At 55.4% G+C, this 15215-nt stretch overlaps 1 protein-coding gene and 1 long non-coding RNA gene across 3 annotated transcripts in view; one reads left to right on the forward strand and one right to left on the reverse strand.

Annotated features, from left to right (window-relative positions):
• The window catches only part of WT1 (WT1 transcription factor), a 48630-nt gene extending 39142 nt beyond the window's left edge, over positions 1–9488 (reverse strand). The window contains exons 1-3 of one of the 2 annotated variants that reach the window (XM_032357598.1): positions 8938–9488; positions 3024–3146; positions 2479–2581 (exon numbers count right to left, since the gene is read on the reverse strand). In XM_032357598.1, coding sequence (XP_032213489.1) covers positions 2479–2581; positions 3024–3146; positions 8938–9382 — 671 coding nt within the window. In that variant the 5' untranslated portion in view covers positions 9383–9488. Of the gene's footprint in view, positions 1–2478; positions 2582–3023; positions 3147–3409; positions 3453–8937 lie in introns of those variants that run through there. The other variant, XM_032357599.1, reaches the window with a different exon arrangement.
• Positions 9489–9800: 312 nt separating this feature from the next.
• The window catches only part of LOC116598575, a 128345-nt gene continuing 122930 nt past the window's right edge, over positions 9801–15215 (forward strand). Inside the window, exon 1 of the long non-coding RNA XR_004289105.1 lies at positions 9801–10091. This is a non-coding gene — a long non-coding RNA (uncharacterized LOC116598575). The remainder of the gene's footprint in view (positions 10092–15215) is intronic.

The raw sequence follows: 15215 nt of genomic DNA on the forward strand, positions 1-15215 counted from the left end.
AAAGAAAGAAAATGACATAACTGCGGTAGTGTCAATGCATAGAACCAATTTTAAAACATTTTTACACCTGCTCATTCATCATTATTGCAGGGGAAGTACCTGACTTGTGATTAGAAATGTTATGAATTTAGGGTGACTGGAAACTTCAAAGACAGTACAGACTTCGAGGGAGCAAACTCCTTTCCTACAGGAGTCATAATTTCTTGCTTAGGAGTTATCGCTTCGAAATTTCCTCTAACAGAATAAAATGCTATTTTTGTGATATAAATACCAAAAAAAAAAAAAACAAGAAGGAAAAAAATTCCAATTATGTAGAAAGAAGAAAGGGTTAAGCAAATATTTCCAAAAGATGAACCTGACAAAATTGCTTTATAGAGTGGACATTCAGAAGCTGGGTTACCAATGTGAGAATATTACCTATAAAATGTAATCCAAGTGACTTTTCCCACTTCCATGGCAACCACAATTTCAGCCCTTGTCAAAATCCACCACAGGGACTCAGTTGTTAAACCAGTGGCTGTGATCACTTTATCCCCACCTCCTCTTTCTAGGCTAGACCCTCTGATGGCCCCTTCCTAGTGTGGCTCTAGGCCTGGAAGAGAGGAGAGTAAGAAATGTGTGTGTCTGCGTCCCTTTGAACCAATGCCTCCCAGACTCCAAACCCCAAAGGGGTATACTAGCACACCTAGACAGCACCCACTCCAGCGTCAAAGGCTTCCACTCTACCTGGGGGCAAGTCTCCAGTCAGGAACCGAAAAGGGAGGAGTGGGCCAAGGCCATCCCATGGGGGAACCATTCCAACTATACCCCCAATGGCTGTTCCAGTTACAACAATGTCACTCGGATAATGGCAGGAACAGTTCCTCAAGAAGGATGGGAATGGCCCTGCCACCACAGTTCTGATGGGAGGGACTGGGGGTGTTCACAACAGAGAATGGGTGTGGGTTCTGCGTGCTTTCCAGTGTTGGGACCCACCAAGGGGAAGCACTGAGGTGCCAAAGAACAGAACCGGATTCTAGCTCGTGAGAAAGAAAAGGAGGATGAGGAGGTACGGTCATTCTTCCGTGCTCTCTCAGCAACCTTCAAGCATTTCTTTGCTCCTTCTCGCTCAAAGAAAAAAAGAAAAGGCCAAAGGAAGGGGAAGGGGAAGGGAAGGAGAGTGATCTTGAATCCAAGATCCAATTAGATATGCCGGATTTCCCCCATTAAAAGAGAAGGCTTCTGAAGTCCCTGTTGCCTCAGGCATACAGAACTCGAGGGGCTCGACCCTGTCCTTCCCCCAGATAGGAGAACCGGACCAGTACCAGGCTCAATTTCATAAGCACACCGAGACTTTGGGATGCTCAGCAGCCGGCTAGGGAGCGAAGCCTCCTTCCCCTCCTCCACCTGTGGGACTGGAGGTCCTCCAGGCGCGGCCATCCACCCCCCCCCCCCATCTCCCAGGGCAGGCGCTTTTCCTTCCTTCATTACCTCACTACCTCCTTCCCTTGACGTCAGCCCCGGGTCCTCGAGCAGAGGGGGGAGGATGGAGATGAGTTTGGGGGCAGTCGGTATCAGGATCCCCGCAGCACCGGGGTGGGGGGCAGGGGTGGAATATGAGGTAATGCTCGCCCAGTCCCCCGCCTCAAAGGCCGAGAGCCGCCACTTCCCTCCGCCCGCCCCACCTTCCAGCCCCGCGCGCGCCGGTGTGTGCACCAGTTACTAGGCAACCCTATCGGAGAAGCGGGATGCCGGCCAAGTTCACCCAAAGTTGAAGAATAAATTTGGGGGAGAGAAGGTGGAGGGTGGAGCGAGAGCCGGGAGAACGCACAAGGGACAGGGCGGGGGAAAGCTTGGAAGGAAAAGAGGCTGGTCTTCTGCCTCCCTGGAACGGGAAGGAGGACCGACGCGGGCTGGAGCAGCGTCCCCGGAGGCCACCGCGGCGACCCGACTGAGTCCTGCCCGCAGTCCGGGTCCGCTGCCGGCGCGGGGCCTGGCCCTGGGAACCACGCCCACCGGGTGCCCGCGGCGGCCGCAGGCCCGGGAGCACAGGGGTGGGGAGCAGGCTGTGGTGCCAGCGTACGCGCCCTCGAATTACTCCCTGGGAAGGCCGCCGGTGTGGCCAGTGGGCGAGGAGAGGTCTGAGAAGTGAGAAGAACAGAGTGGGAGTGGACTCCATGTCTAATCTTTGGTCCCGAGGAAGCTAAGGGCTCCTTAAGGAGCGCTTAAAAAAATAACTTCTCCAAGCTCCACTGTTCTCTAGTTCAAACAGTAACCGCCCTCGTTTATATTCAAAACAAGAACGCCAGGAGACGAGGAAACCTACTTCTTTCAAATCAGGAGATCTGCTTAAATTTGCTTTAAGTAGCTAAACGCGTCCTTTGCCTCCAGGACCCCGCACGCCCGCGGTCGGGGCTGCCCGGGTCGGACGTTCCTGCCGTTTCGCGCGCCCTCTCCGGGGTCCCGGGGACCCAGACACCGTGCGGAGCGCTTTCCTACCTGCTGTACGGCGTCCTCAGCAGCAGAGCCTGGCTGCCAGTGCAGCTGTCGGTAGGGGTGTGGCAGCCATAGACTGGGGGCGGCACGGAGTACTGCTGCTCGCCTGCGGAGAGCCGAGGAGAGCCGAGTGAGCGCGCCGCAAGGGATCCGGGTGCGAGTCGGTTGGGGACGAGGACGCGGGCAGGGTCCGGGACAGACAGCATCCCCAGCCAGGCTCGGAGACGAAGCTGGGGGTCATGAGCCTGGACGCCAGGGCGTGCCCACAGAGGGCGTCCAGATCGTAAGGAGTTAATCTGCTTCTTACTTCACATTCCCTTAGCGCTTACTTCCTAGCACACCGAAAAGACCTTCGAGACATTCGTAGACTTGAGTAGAGCGGTCACCAACATACTGCGGGTGGGGGCAAAACTCAACCTTTTCTTCTCAATTGGGTGAGACTGGGCTGATTATTTCTAAAAATCCCTTCTCTCAAAATTTGCCGTGGGATTCCGGGGATTGGCACGAAAGAAGGGGAGAAGGACCGCACATCCTTCCCGCCTGCTTACCCAGAGAGCCCTGCTGGCCCATGGGGTCCTCGTGCTTGAAAGAGTGGTTGGGGAACTGCGCCGCGTGGTGCGAGGGCGTGTGACCGTAGCTGGGCGTCCCGTCGAAGGTGACCGTGCTGTAACCTGAGAGCGCGGCGGAGAGAAGCACAGCGTCAGCGGAGCGGGGGGTGGGGGTCGGTGGGTCTACGAGACCTGAACTGGGGTCGAGGAGTCCCCGGGCCCCGAACAAGAAACCCCAGCGGAGGAAGATGCCACCCCACCGGCCTCCAGAACTTTCTCGGCGGGAAGCCGGGCCCAACCGCAAAGGTGTGACCTCGGGGCCGACGCGCCGCCCTTTCCCAAGTAAAACCGTGACCTCCCTGCAGTTTCCCGATTCAGGTACGCCCCTCGTCTCCCACGGTGTCTGCAGCTCCTGAACCGAACCTCAGGCAAGTGAAGTATGAAAACTGCCAACCGCTCGCCAGAGAAAGTTCTTCACCTCCAAAAACAAACACCGTGGCTCTTGCTCGGGGGCAGCGCGGGCGAGCGAAATGAATCTGTTCAGCTGACCCCGCGCTGACTCGGAGCCGTAAATCAGGGGACCGCGCACCAACTTTCATTAATTACGCGGAGCCAGTTAAACGGCATGGGCCTTAGATGGAAAGAGTCATTACTGAGTAATGTTATCTGAGGCTGCGCGACCCTAACACCACGACATCTAAGGCCCTCAGGAAAGCTGGTGAGGATTAAAAGAAAGGGGCCCTTTCCGTTGGGCCCGCGGGCGTCGGCCCTATGCCCTCCTTCTACCCCTCTCGGATGCAATTCGCATCCCGTGCGTCCTTACTCTGACCACCATCGTGGGGTTCCTCGCGCCCCAGAAGAGGAAGCTGCCTGTTTTAGAGTGTACCTGACACTGTAACTCCCTTTTCCTCCTGGGCAGCGCACGGGTCCCCCAGTTTCCCTACAGTGCAACCAAGGGCAACATCAACTTCTTCCCCAACTTTCTGAAGGCTGAGTAACGGAATGTGGTGTCTTGGTTGAAAAACGTGGTGTCGTGGGGCCACTGGGTGGCTCAGTCCTTAAATGGCTGCATTCGACTCAGTGATGATCCCAGGCTCCTGGGATTGAGCCCTGGGTCGGGCTCCTTGCTCAGCAGGAAGTCAGCTTCTCCCTCTCTCTCTCTGCCCCTCCCCTTGCTTGTGTTCTCTCTCTCCCCCACTCTGTCAAATAAATAAATAAATAAATAAAATCTTTATTAAAAAAAAAAAAGAAAGAAAAATGTGGTCTCCTTTTGTGGTTATTATTAAATTGCTTGAAACAGCTTCTGGAAAACTGTTGCCACCGCTGGCGGGAAAGCATCCTCCAACTATGATACAAGTCAGTCCCAGGGCCCTGAACGGAATGGTGGGATTCTCTCCTTCTATGCGCAGGCCCCAGAGTCTCTGGCCTGAGGTCCAGGCCCAGGGGCAAATGAGATCCGCCCTGTTGCTCCCTTAGGCTTACAGGAGGGCCGCGGTGCGGATCCATCCCCCCGCACATTCTCCCAAACCCCTCCCAGCCATTGCGCTGGATCTCGAAACTCCACTCAATTTTGGGGAGTGGGATGGGTCAAACACCCACAATCTTGCCCCCAGGCATGACAGAGGGTCTGAAACAGGTGTTTGTGAAGACTTAGGGTGGACAGAACTAGAAGGCCACTACCCCATCATTGAAACATAGCCCCCAAACAAAAACAAAACCGGAGCTTCTCCTGCCCACTCTGGGCAGTGCGGTCTGTCTGAGTGGGAGACAGGGTCAAGGCAGGTCCTAATAACCAGATCATACCAGGCAGGCAAAATCTCACGCACTGCTTGGGACCACAGGTTGACAATTAAGAAACCACCAACTTTTGTAACTTGCATGACCCCAAAGTCCTACATCTCTCGCCCCCTAAGTAGGCAAAGATCACTCCCCCACCCCGTCCCGTTAGCTATCAGGCCTGGGTGAGCTGGGCTTCCTTCTGGGAGAGAAGGCACGGCCCTCTTTGAGGCCTGTCAGCTTACAAACGAAATGTGGCTCTCAGTACCCAATTTTGCAGAGAGAAGGCTGAATTTTGAAAAGACGCATTGGTTTTTTTTTTAATAGAAGAAACAGAAACCACAAAGAAATTGTCTCTAGACGAACCCTTCTCCATTCCTGGGCAGGTGGGTAGGCAGTGGCCTGGAGCACGTGCTGTCCTTGGAGGCGGGCTCTGCAACTGTAGGGTTGCGGGCTGCAGCTCCCCAACCGGCCCCGTTGCCTCCGCGCCCCGCAAGGCTCCCAAGGGCCCCTCCCGGACAGGTCACCCAGACCGGGTGTGGGGAGGCGGGGTAGGGGCCCGCCTCCAACCCCTCCCTCACGACCCCCTTGTTGAAAGCGCCTGCGGAGGGGACAGAGGGCTCTTTTAATTAGAAACTTATCGGACCCGGGACTGATTAGATCACGCTGTCCTGGGGCCTCTCGCTGGGCCAGGGGCGGAGAGCGCGGGGGCGGGGGCCTAGGGAGGAACTGTTGCGGGCAAAAAGGGGCAGCGTGTTCAAAGACTTCTTGTACAGGCCTTCAAGGGAGAGAGCCTAAGCGTCCAAGGTAGCGCTTTTCCCACGGTTAGTCTCTGCCCGGGAAGGGAGTGCAACCTTGACCGCGCGGAGAGGCGAGACAAGCTCTGCGCCTCCCTCCCCCGCGCGCGGCAGCGGAGGAACCCGGGAACAGCCTGGCCCGGCCTGGCTTCCCAAGAGCTGGACGGTAAAGTGGACAGCAGGCTGTCAGGGAGAGGGGCAGAAGGCTGAAAATGATGACTCCATTGCCGCGGCAGAATAAAGACAAATCTGCCCCCTAACGAAATACCCTCTCCAACGTGACCCAAAGGGGGGCGCCCTTCGCCCTTGGGTACAGCTGGTCACTACACTTGATTCTAGGGTGACCTGGTGATACCAAGGCCGCGTCCTGCACGGATTCTGAGCCCCCTCCAGCTGAGGGAACCAGAGGCTGACTGACAAGCAATCGTTTGGGGTTTTTTGGGTTTTTCCCCCCTCCTTCAATTCATTAAGTCTGGGACTACCCAAGTCCTCACCCCAATTCTGCCCTGACAAACCATCTAAACAAACCTCACACACAGACTACTGTTGGTTCAGTGCCCCTACAACAGGGAGAAGGAAATCCATCTCAACAGAAGGACCAAGATCCCTGGAAAAGGAGGTAGAAATAGCCTAGTATGGTCTGCGTGTGAGTCCCAGCTGTGCCTCAGAGCGACCTGTTACACACCTAATCTCTTAGAGCCTAGATTTTCTCATCCAGAAATAAGGGAGTCCTCCAATGTCAGACTCCATGCACTCCAATATGCAAACATGCACACTGCCTTAATGCTTCATCGCCAGTGCCTTGTACAGAGTAGATGCTCAATAAATGTTTGCTGAATTAATGTTTGGAAGTTTAGGACACCACCTATCCTGTTTAAGAAATGGAAAAGGGAGGGGTGGCATGATGCCCGGTGGTGCCAACTGTCCTCTCCTGTGGGCCAAGGTTAGGCTGCTTTGCCTAGGGACAGGGATTCAGAGTCTTGATTTCTGGAGCTTGGTCTGGAGTCTGTTGATGGCCATTCCCATACTCTGGGGAAGGAGCTGATGCCCTTGCTTCCCCCAACACAAGCCTCCTGCTAGATTGCATTCCTGGGGGAGCCACAGGAATCCCAGAAGTCAAGAGAATTAATCCAGAATCTCCAGGCCTTGGGGTTGCCAAGGCTAGGACTGAAGCTGGAGCAGCTCCTGACACCTCACCCCAACCCCCAGCTGCCCAATAATCCCAACAGCCAGGCGAGCATGACCCACTTACATTTTCAGTGCAAGAAAAAAGTAAACCCACCGAGAACTGCCTTACAGGTTGTGGCACGTGTCTGGAGCTGGCTTTCCGCTGGGCTTTTCCCCAGGATGGGGATGAGAACTCCTTCACCTGCTATCCCTAGTCCCCAACTCCCAAGCCTTCTATCTCTTTGGCAACCAACCCCATGCTGAACTGATGGGATCCTAGGCACCAGAACTCCCTATAGAAGAGACCCAAACAAAGTGAGAGAGCCCAGATTCCAAAAATCCCCCCAGAACCTAGATGGACTCAAATAAATGCTAACAGCACAGTAGTATTTTGAAGCCTCAGAAACAGACCAAATGGCGTCTCCGGGCCTCCAAAGAGCACACATCCATGCTCAGATTCACTCACATCACACACCTGCCTGCCTGTCTTGCAGTTTCTGGTTCAGCCAATTTTAGATGGTCTGCTGCCTTTGGAATGTAGTGCCCCAAGCCAGGGGAAATTTGGGCTTCTGCTCCAGTGGCATAGAACTTCAGGCGGGGGCCAACACCCAAGTTGCTCACCTCAGCTCTCCTCTTACAGATGGGGAAACTGAGAACAGGAGATTTGTAAAAGGTAACAACAGCCTGCTAATCAGAGGTGACACTCAGAGAGCACAAGCCTCTGGATCCACACTGAGTTATTCCAACATCCCTGGAGTGGAAAACACTAACTTCCATGTAGCAAACGCCCAGAATGGAGGCCCCCCGTGGGGCTGCTTGAGGTTCCTCCACATACCGCGGACCTCGAGTCCCCTAAAGGAAGAAGGGAGAGTGGTTTCGATTTCACTGGGGCTTCTGGTGAGCCAGGTGCTGCAGGCTGGGTTTAGCTAGGGACCACCTGAAGATACTCATTTAGAAGGTGTTGGCACTGACCATGGACCAGAAGCCCTGAGCCCTTCTGCGCTTGGGGAGCCCTGGCACCTCCTGAAAACTGTACATGCTCTGTTCTCCCGGCCCACGCATCCCAGAAACATCCTAGTCCCTTAGGTCCGCGGGAAATTTTGCTCCAGCAAAATCATCCGCCATGGCGTTTGTAAGACATTTCCTAAAATACGGAATGAACTCTCAAAGAGCACAGAAGTCCAATTAGTATCAAATTGGAAAACAAACTACAAGGGCCAAGCCTGATTGGCTCTGCGCTAGTTCCTGAGAAACGTTAAGTAGGTGTGCGGGAGTCAGGGCGGGATGGGGACGCTACTGGCTGAGTCCCTCGATGTACACTGAAGTCGGCAAATAAACCGTTCCTGTTCTGACCCCCCTGTCTTGCAAAAATCAGCTGAGCTCCGAGTTTAACGACAAAAAGGCACCAAGGCGCGCTGAAAGGAAGGTCCATGCTTGGGCCTCGTTCCACCGCCTCTCGGAGGACCCGGTCCCACACAGCTTGGAACAGGATAAAGAGTTCTCTTCCAGCCCTGGAGCTCTCGCGGACGCCGCCTGAGCTTGAACCCAGGAGACATCCGCTTTTATACTACCAGAAGCGAACACGGACGTGGTTTCAGGAAAGCCACGGTTTAGCTGCTAGCCCGTGCATGTACTCGTTCCTTGTTCCGTGATACTTATATAGGAGGTCTAATGCGTGCCATCGCCGTGAAGGCTGGAGCGGCTCCTGACATTTCCGCGCGGGGTAGGAACACGGGCTGCTCACCCGCTACTGGTCCCACAGTGTGAAAGCTACGAAGGTCCAATGCTAACAGTCCCGTGGTGCCTTGAGCCACAGAGCACCTTTCTGAGACAGAGCCAGACACTGCACCGGTTCCCCCTTCCGACTCCCACGGAGACTAGCAGTCCTGGAATCTCCTGGGGTCCGAGGGGCCCCAGATGACCTCCCGGCTCATGCGAACCAGTCCGGCTCCTGGCTCTGCAGGATGGCAGGGGCCTCAGCCGGCACGTACTCCCTCTCCCTGGCCTCCTCTCCCCAAGCCGCTGCTTCCGCTACCCTCACGGTCTGGGGTGGGGGTGAGGGGCAGCCGGTTAAGAACCGGGGTCAGGGAAGGGATAGGACAGGGGAATGCTAGAGCGCGGCGACAGCCACGGCGCCACCCCGCGTGTAGAGGGCGCTCCCCCGGCCCGCTTACCCTGGTTGCGGATAGCGGGCTGGCTCTCGAGGCAGCTGGGCAGGTAGGGCGCGTTGGGGAACATCCTGGCCTGACCGGAGGACGCCTGGCTGGGCGGAGGAGGACCGAAGGGACCGTAGCGACAGGCTCCAGCTGTGCCGGTGAACTGGCCGGAGAAATGCACGGTGAAGGCGCTCAAGCACTGCTCCTCGTGTGGCTCCGCGCCGCCCCAGCTCGGCTCCTGTTTGATGAAGGAGTGAGGCGGCGGCGGCGGCGGGGGTGGCGGCGGGGCCGGCGGCGGCGCAGGACCGCCCAGCGAACCGTAAGCCGAGGCGCCCGGGGGTGCAAAATCCAGCACCGGCGCCCACTGCGCGGCGCCGCTCACGGGCAGGGCGCAGCCACCGCCGCCACCCAGCGAGGGTACCGCCGGCAGCAGCGCGTTCAGGTCCCGAACGTCAGAGCCCATTTGTTGCGGCTCAGCCCCGGATGCCCCGCGGCTCCTTCGGCCTTGCAGACGCTCGGCGCTGTACTCGGCCGCACCTAACTTGGCCCAGAGGCCTACTGGGCCCCGGAGCCCCGGCTGCTCGGGGTGCTGAAGGCACCCAGACCCGGAGCGGAGCGACTGTGAAGATGCCGGCTCTGGGGCACACGTGGAAGCTGGCTCCTGCGGCAGGATGAAGTCCAGGATCGCGGCAAGGAGGCGGCGGGGCCCCGGCTCCTGGGCTGCGGTCCCGGCTCTGGGTGGGTGGGTGGGTGGGTGAGTGAGTGAGTGGGAGGGCGGGTGGGAAGGGGGGAGCGCACAGACGGCCGGGTTGCGGAGAACCCCCGGGTGTGGGCGCTGCCTTGAACTCCTTACCCCAGCTGCCTGGCTGCCCCCAGCTTCCCAAAGCTCAAATAAGAGGGGCTGGCGGCGGGGGAGGAGGAGGAGCCAGGAGCCTTGGCCGCTCCATTCACACCGCTGCCTAAGCCGGGCCAGGCAGCGCGCGCTGCACGGTGGGGGCGCCCTCGCCGCGGGGGTGGGGGGCGGGCCTGGAGAGAGCGTACCTCTGGGAGACACCCTCCTCTCCTACCCGCCACGCGCTCTCAGCCGGCCTACGGGACGCAGCCCTCCCCCCACCTCCCCTTCTCGGCCTTCGCAAGTGTGGGCGCCTCGGGGCACTGGCGAGTCTCTCCAGGTGAGCAGCGAATGTCCCCACTGCATCACTGAGTGTGTGTGTGTTGGTGGGGGTGACGGGGGATGGGGGTGTTAATCTCAGAGGGCGGGTTCAAGGGAGGGGCAGGTGAGCCCCGCGAGGGCGGGAACTTCAGGAAAGCGCTGAAAACTTTCCAGAGCTTCAGAGAGGCCAATTCCTTTACTCAGAGCCCGAAAGTCCAGCTCCTGCTTCTTGTGCCGCCGGGCAGGAGTGGTGGCCGTAATCTCAGGTTCACTGGGGTGGGGGTGACACTTTATGGGTTTCAGAGGCCACGCGCAAGGTGAACGTGGGTGACCTGGGGGGCGCGGTGCTTCAGCTGTGATAAAAGGCATATTTCGACCGTCTGGTAGTTGGTTACTGGATGAGGTTTGTGCCCAGACGAGGGCAGTTGTCGCCTGCCTAAAAACTGGTGTCAGCGGCACTTAATCTCCTTTCCTAGTGAGGGGTATTTAACTCTAATTCGGTGAAGCCGGGAAAGCCTTTAGGGGAACACCCAGAGCTTGCACGCATTCTGACCGGAGAATCCTGGAGCCCAGTATGGAGGCTGAGAGGTGGGGAGGATTCCAAGTCCAAGTTCCCCGGGGAGAGGTTGTCTCCTGCAGCCAATCCCACCGCCCTCGGCCTCCGCTCACGGTGGAGGATACCATTCTGGATAAGCAGTGACTGATGAGGGGACGCAAACCAGTTAGGAGGACCACGAGGGAAAGCCCTTAGTGGCCCACGGTCCAGGGCAGTGTTCTCACCGTTGGGAGTTCCGAGTGCTGAACTTCGCCACATCAGACTCCTCTCTTCACCTAGTTACTCTGTGGGAGCCCCGCGCGCCTCAGGGCGGGTGTTTGAGGTTTTGTTTCGGTTTTTGGCTCCTCCACAGTAGTCAGCATTTAAGGGGATGCGGATCCTAGGCAAGGAGAAGCGCTGGGAATCCGGGTTGGAGTGCGTTTCGGAGCTCGTGGAAACGCTCAGGAGGCAGCGGCGACGGCGCAGCCTGGAACCGCCAGGAGCGCGGGCTGGCAGTAGCCGGTGGCCGCCAGGCCTCTTACTCCAGGCTGGCCGCGGAAGGGCGCGCACCTCTCCACCAAGCCCTTGCGAAGCGACAACCGTGGTAGTTGCAGTTTTACAAAGAAACGGAACGTTTTAAAAGCCGTGGCATGCTCTTCATTTTCTTGCGCTTTGGTTTTAGTTAACTTGAACTTGCGCTGAGTAAATGAAGTGGACCTGAGTTCTGGCTGCGAACCCGAGGCTCAGAGCCTACACGCCAAACAAAATTCCCTCCTCTTGGGGTCGCTCGTCCTAAAGGCGCAGGAGACGGTGAGGGCAAAGGTCGGGAACGCGCGCTATCCGCTGGTTCCCCCGGCCACCTAGAGGTCCTGCCCCTCTCTGCGCTACTTTCGTGCATGACTGTGCTTGTCTCCACTCAGAAGTTTTATCTTTTCTTTAAAGAACTGAAAAGGTTCTGGAGGCCAGCTCCTTCTCCCCCGACACTCTGGGAGCTGCCCACTACGCTCCCGCAAGTGCAGTCTGGAAACCTGCAGCGGGGCTGGAGAGCTGGGCAGAGGGCATGCGCCTGTGGTCCCTCTGGTGCAGAAAGGCCCCGGGAGACGAAACTTCTAGGCCAAGCTGCCCCTAGAACTCCGCACACCCCTGTCTCACACCCACCACTTTTATTTCGAAGTCGAAGGAGTTTTTCTTAACTAGGATTGACTCAAGCGCCACGAGGGAAGGAGAGACCTTTACAAAAAGTCAGGGATTTCTATTTGCCAACGAAAAGGTCGAGATTGTTTCTTTTTTATACTCTTCTGCAAAGTTTTGGGGGTCTTGGAGGGGGTGACTTGAACGTGAGCATTTGTGGTTTTGAATCCCAGATAGGTCAGAAGTGCTTAATTTTGCGTTTTTAAAAAAGTTTTTGTTCAGGGGCGGGGTGGGGTGGAGTGAGAAGAAAGGGGGGCCGAGAAAATTCAGGACTTTTCTTCCCTCCGCCATTTGTTGCCTGAGAAGCCCAGAGGGAGGTAGAGCAGTAGTGTGATCCCCGCTTCAATCCTGGCTTGCCTCCTGGCTCCGGCACGGTAGTCCGAAACGGTGGGAGGAGTTCCCTGCAACCCGCGGGGCCGGGAAGTAAGTGCTGCGCGTCCGCCGCCGCTCGAAGTCGGAGGGCCTCGCGGGAGAGGAGGTCTCCGAACGCCCCCACCCATCCCCATCCCAGGAGCCCCAGGCCCAACGCTGGGAAACCGGCACACTGAGGTCCCCCTTTTCCCCTTGAATAATCTATTCTGCGGGAGCTCGGCGGTTATTCGAGCAGATGCGCCCGCTAAACTGGCCTCGGCGCCCCCTCAGCCCGCCTGGCGGAGGGACAGAGTATCTGGCCGGGAGGAACTCTGCCCGCCTCGGCAGGTGGGCGCTCTCCCGCACCTCCGTAGCTCGAGGCCCAAGGAAATGAGCGCGGCGTAGACCTGGCCGCTCCCTTCTCTGATCCAACTTTCCGCTCCCGTCAGCACTGAGACTTAAGGCACAGAGGATTGTGTCTGAATCACCATTTGGCAGGAATGGAAATACAGCTCCCCGTCTGCAGAGAAGGAAACTGAGGCCCAGGCAGAGAGAGTAAAGGCAGCTGTAGAGCGCGGTGGTTAAGAGGATGGAATTGGGGCGCCTGGGTGGCTCAGTGGGTTAAGAGGATGGAATTGTTAGGCAGAGAATAGAATCTCAGGTCCGCCGGGTAACAGCTGTGTAACCCTAGAGGACTTCCATGGCCTCTCTGAGCCTCAGTTTCCTTATTGATGAGATGGGGTAGTGCAATACTAACGTCCACTTCGTGGAGTCGTGGGTATTAGACCAGAGAATAGTGTTGGTTTCACGCATTCGATAAACATTACAAACGTTGTCACTATTACTAAGGATCCATGGCAAAATAGTGCCCAAGCCGAGGTGGAACCCAGATCTCTCGACGTCTAGCTCAGTCAGGTCTTTATCCCCCTCCCTTTCTTCCTCTGTAGAGCTAATGGAATGGGTTGTTAAGAAGGGAGGGAGAAAGGGACACTGAAAACCCATGTGGCTCGGATACATTGGTAAAAGTCATCCTGGCCTGGAAGGTGCTTAATTATTGGGAGATCAAAAATCACCGCTGAGTGGTAGAGGGTCCTGAGGACCTCTAACCGCCCCCCCTCCTCCGCCCCTTTGACCCCGGGGCTGTCAACTGCGTCTGACCAAGAGCCGAGCCGGCCCTGCAGCCGCGGCCCCAGGGAGCGGCGCGTACTCCCAGGCTGCGCTCCGGGCGTCACCCCGCGGCCGCCGACAACTGAATAAACACTCAAAGCACTGCGATCTGTCAAGGGCTGGGGCCGGAGACGCAGAAGAGGAGTGGCTGCACCACCAGCCGCCCAGGAGGAACTGGCGCTCCATTAGCACCTCGGGCAGGGGCTAAAGCCCGGAGCTCCACGCGCAGGACTAGCAGCCCAACCGCTACTCCTCCCCTCCCTGCCCACTCCAACTCTTGGGGCTCTGCTTACCCCCGGCATCTCCGTAGGCGCTTAGCAGGTTTCCAGCCCCGTGCTGGCAGTAGAAACCCCAGCTTCATTTCTTTAAATTAAAAAAAAAAAAAAAAAAAAGTAAGCGAGGGACTTTTGTTAGACAGTACCCCTCGCCTTTGTCCCCCCAACCCTGGCTTTCTCTGCTCATTTGAAAAGTAACTCGATTTTTTTTTTTTTTTGGAACAACCTTTCGTCTACAGTACAAACTCCGTTCTCTGACCCAGTTTAGGGGTTCAGGACCGGTGAGCGCCGCCGCCTAGGCGCTGCAAAATTTTCCCCTCTCCCCCAGCTTGCAGTTCCTGGACCCGCCAGAGTTACCCGTCTATTCTGATGCCACCGCGAGTTGGTCCCCAAGCTCCAAGAGAGTCCCCGTTGAAAGGATTCCGCAGCGCTGCCTCTATTATTATACCGTAAATCTTTTTAAATTCTGGAACTAATTATATAGAGGATATGTCTCAATTTGTTCTGCATTAATGCCACAGTGGGGATGGAGGCCGGGCCGTGGCCAGAGCAGATACGTAGGCCCATGAAATTGATGAACTGAGAGTTGCTCCCAGTCCTAAGCGCACCATCTGGAATTCCAGTCTGAGGTTACAATTAGAACTCCTGACCCCGGATTCAACTTTGCAAACAACAGGGGAAAAATGGGAAAAAGAAAAGAAAAGAAAAAAAAAAAACAAGAAAAAAAATCCAACTTATATTCTGCACCTGTAAAAAAAAAAAAAAAAATCCCCACGCAATCTTAAAATCTTTCCATCTCAGAAGATTCTTTCCAAGTATTCTTTGTGTTTTTTTTTAACCTATAAAAGATAATGGACTATATTTTATAGACTGGATTTTATCTTATCCCTTTCCCTCTCCTGACTGCACTCAGTTTAACAGTTGTCAGTTTTTTTCTTTTTTCTTAAGGGTTGGATTTAATTATATGGGACCAAAATATTCCTTAGTAAATTAGCTTGCTAAATATTCTGTCATTATGCTATTCTGCGTTTGAGAAACAGCTTAATTACGGAAATCTATCTGGATCTAGGAACTTCTTTTTCACTGTTGCTCCAGCGTAACTGTAATCAGGGATTTTATTTGTGTTACAATTTTATTTGTGTTCTAAATCGGTTAGGCCAAATTCTTCCTTCTTTCTTTAGTAACACACGGCTTTATTTTCCTCTCACTTTGACCCTCTGAAGAAAACGAAGGACCAGGCAGTGCTGGGGAAATCTGTTAAATTTATTAGCATAAATGCTTAGACAAAACGAGATATAAATCATTCAGATGTATTAAGCCATAAAGTATCCCAATGAAGTCAGTGCCTCACAGGGGTCCTGGTGTATAAATGTTCATATAAAACAAGTTATCAGTATTATCTTTCATACTGAATATGTGTTGTAAAAATATCCAAACGTTGGGTTAAGAATATGGGGGCAACGGCTGTGCAGGAAGGGTAGCGATTTGGTGGCTCAGAAAGCATGGCAGAAGACCATTCTCAAAATGCAGTAGACAATTGTTTTGAAGAAAAGTATGCAAGATATATTTGATGAGAAGTAAAGAAATAAGAAAAGAAGAAATGAATGGAGAGCAAGACACTGCT

This window comes from Mustela erminea, chromosome 9 (genome assembly GCF_009829155.1).
Source record: "Mustela erminea isolate mMusErm1 chromosome 9, mMusErm1.Pri, whole genome shotgun sequence".
Lineage (NCBI taxonomy): Eukaryota > Metazoa > Chordata > Mammalia > Carnivora > Mustelidae > Mustela > Mustela erminea.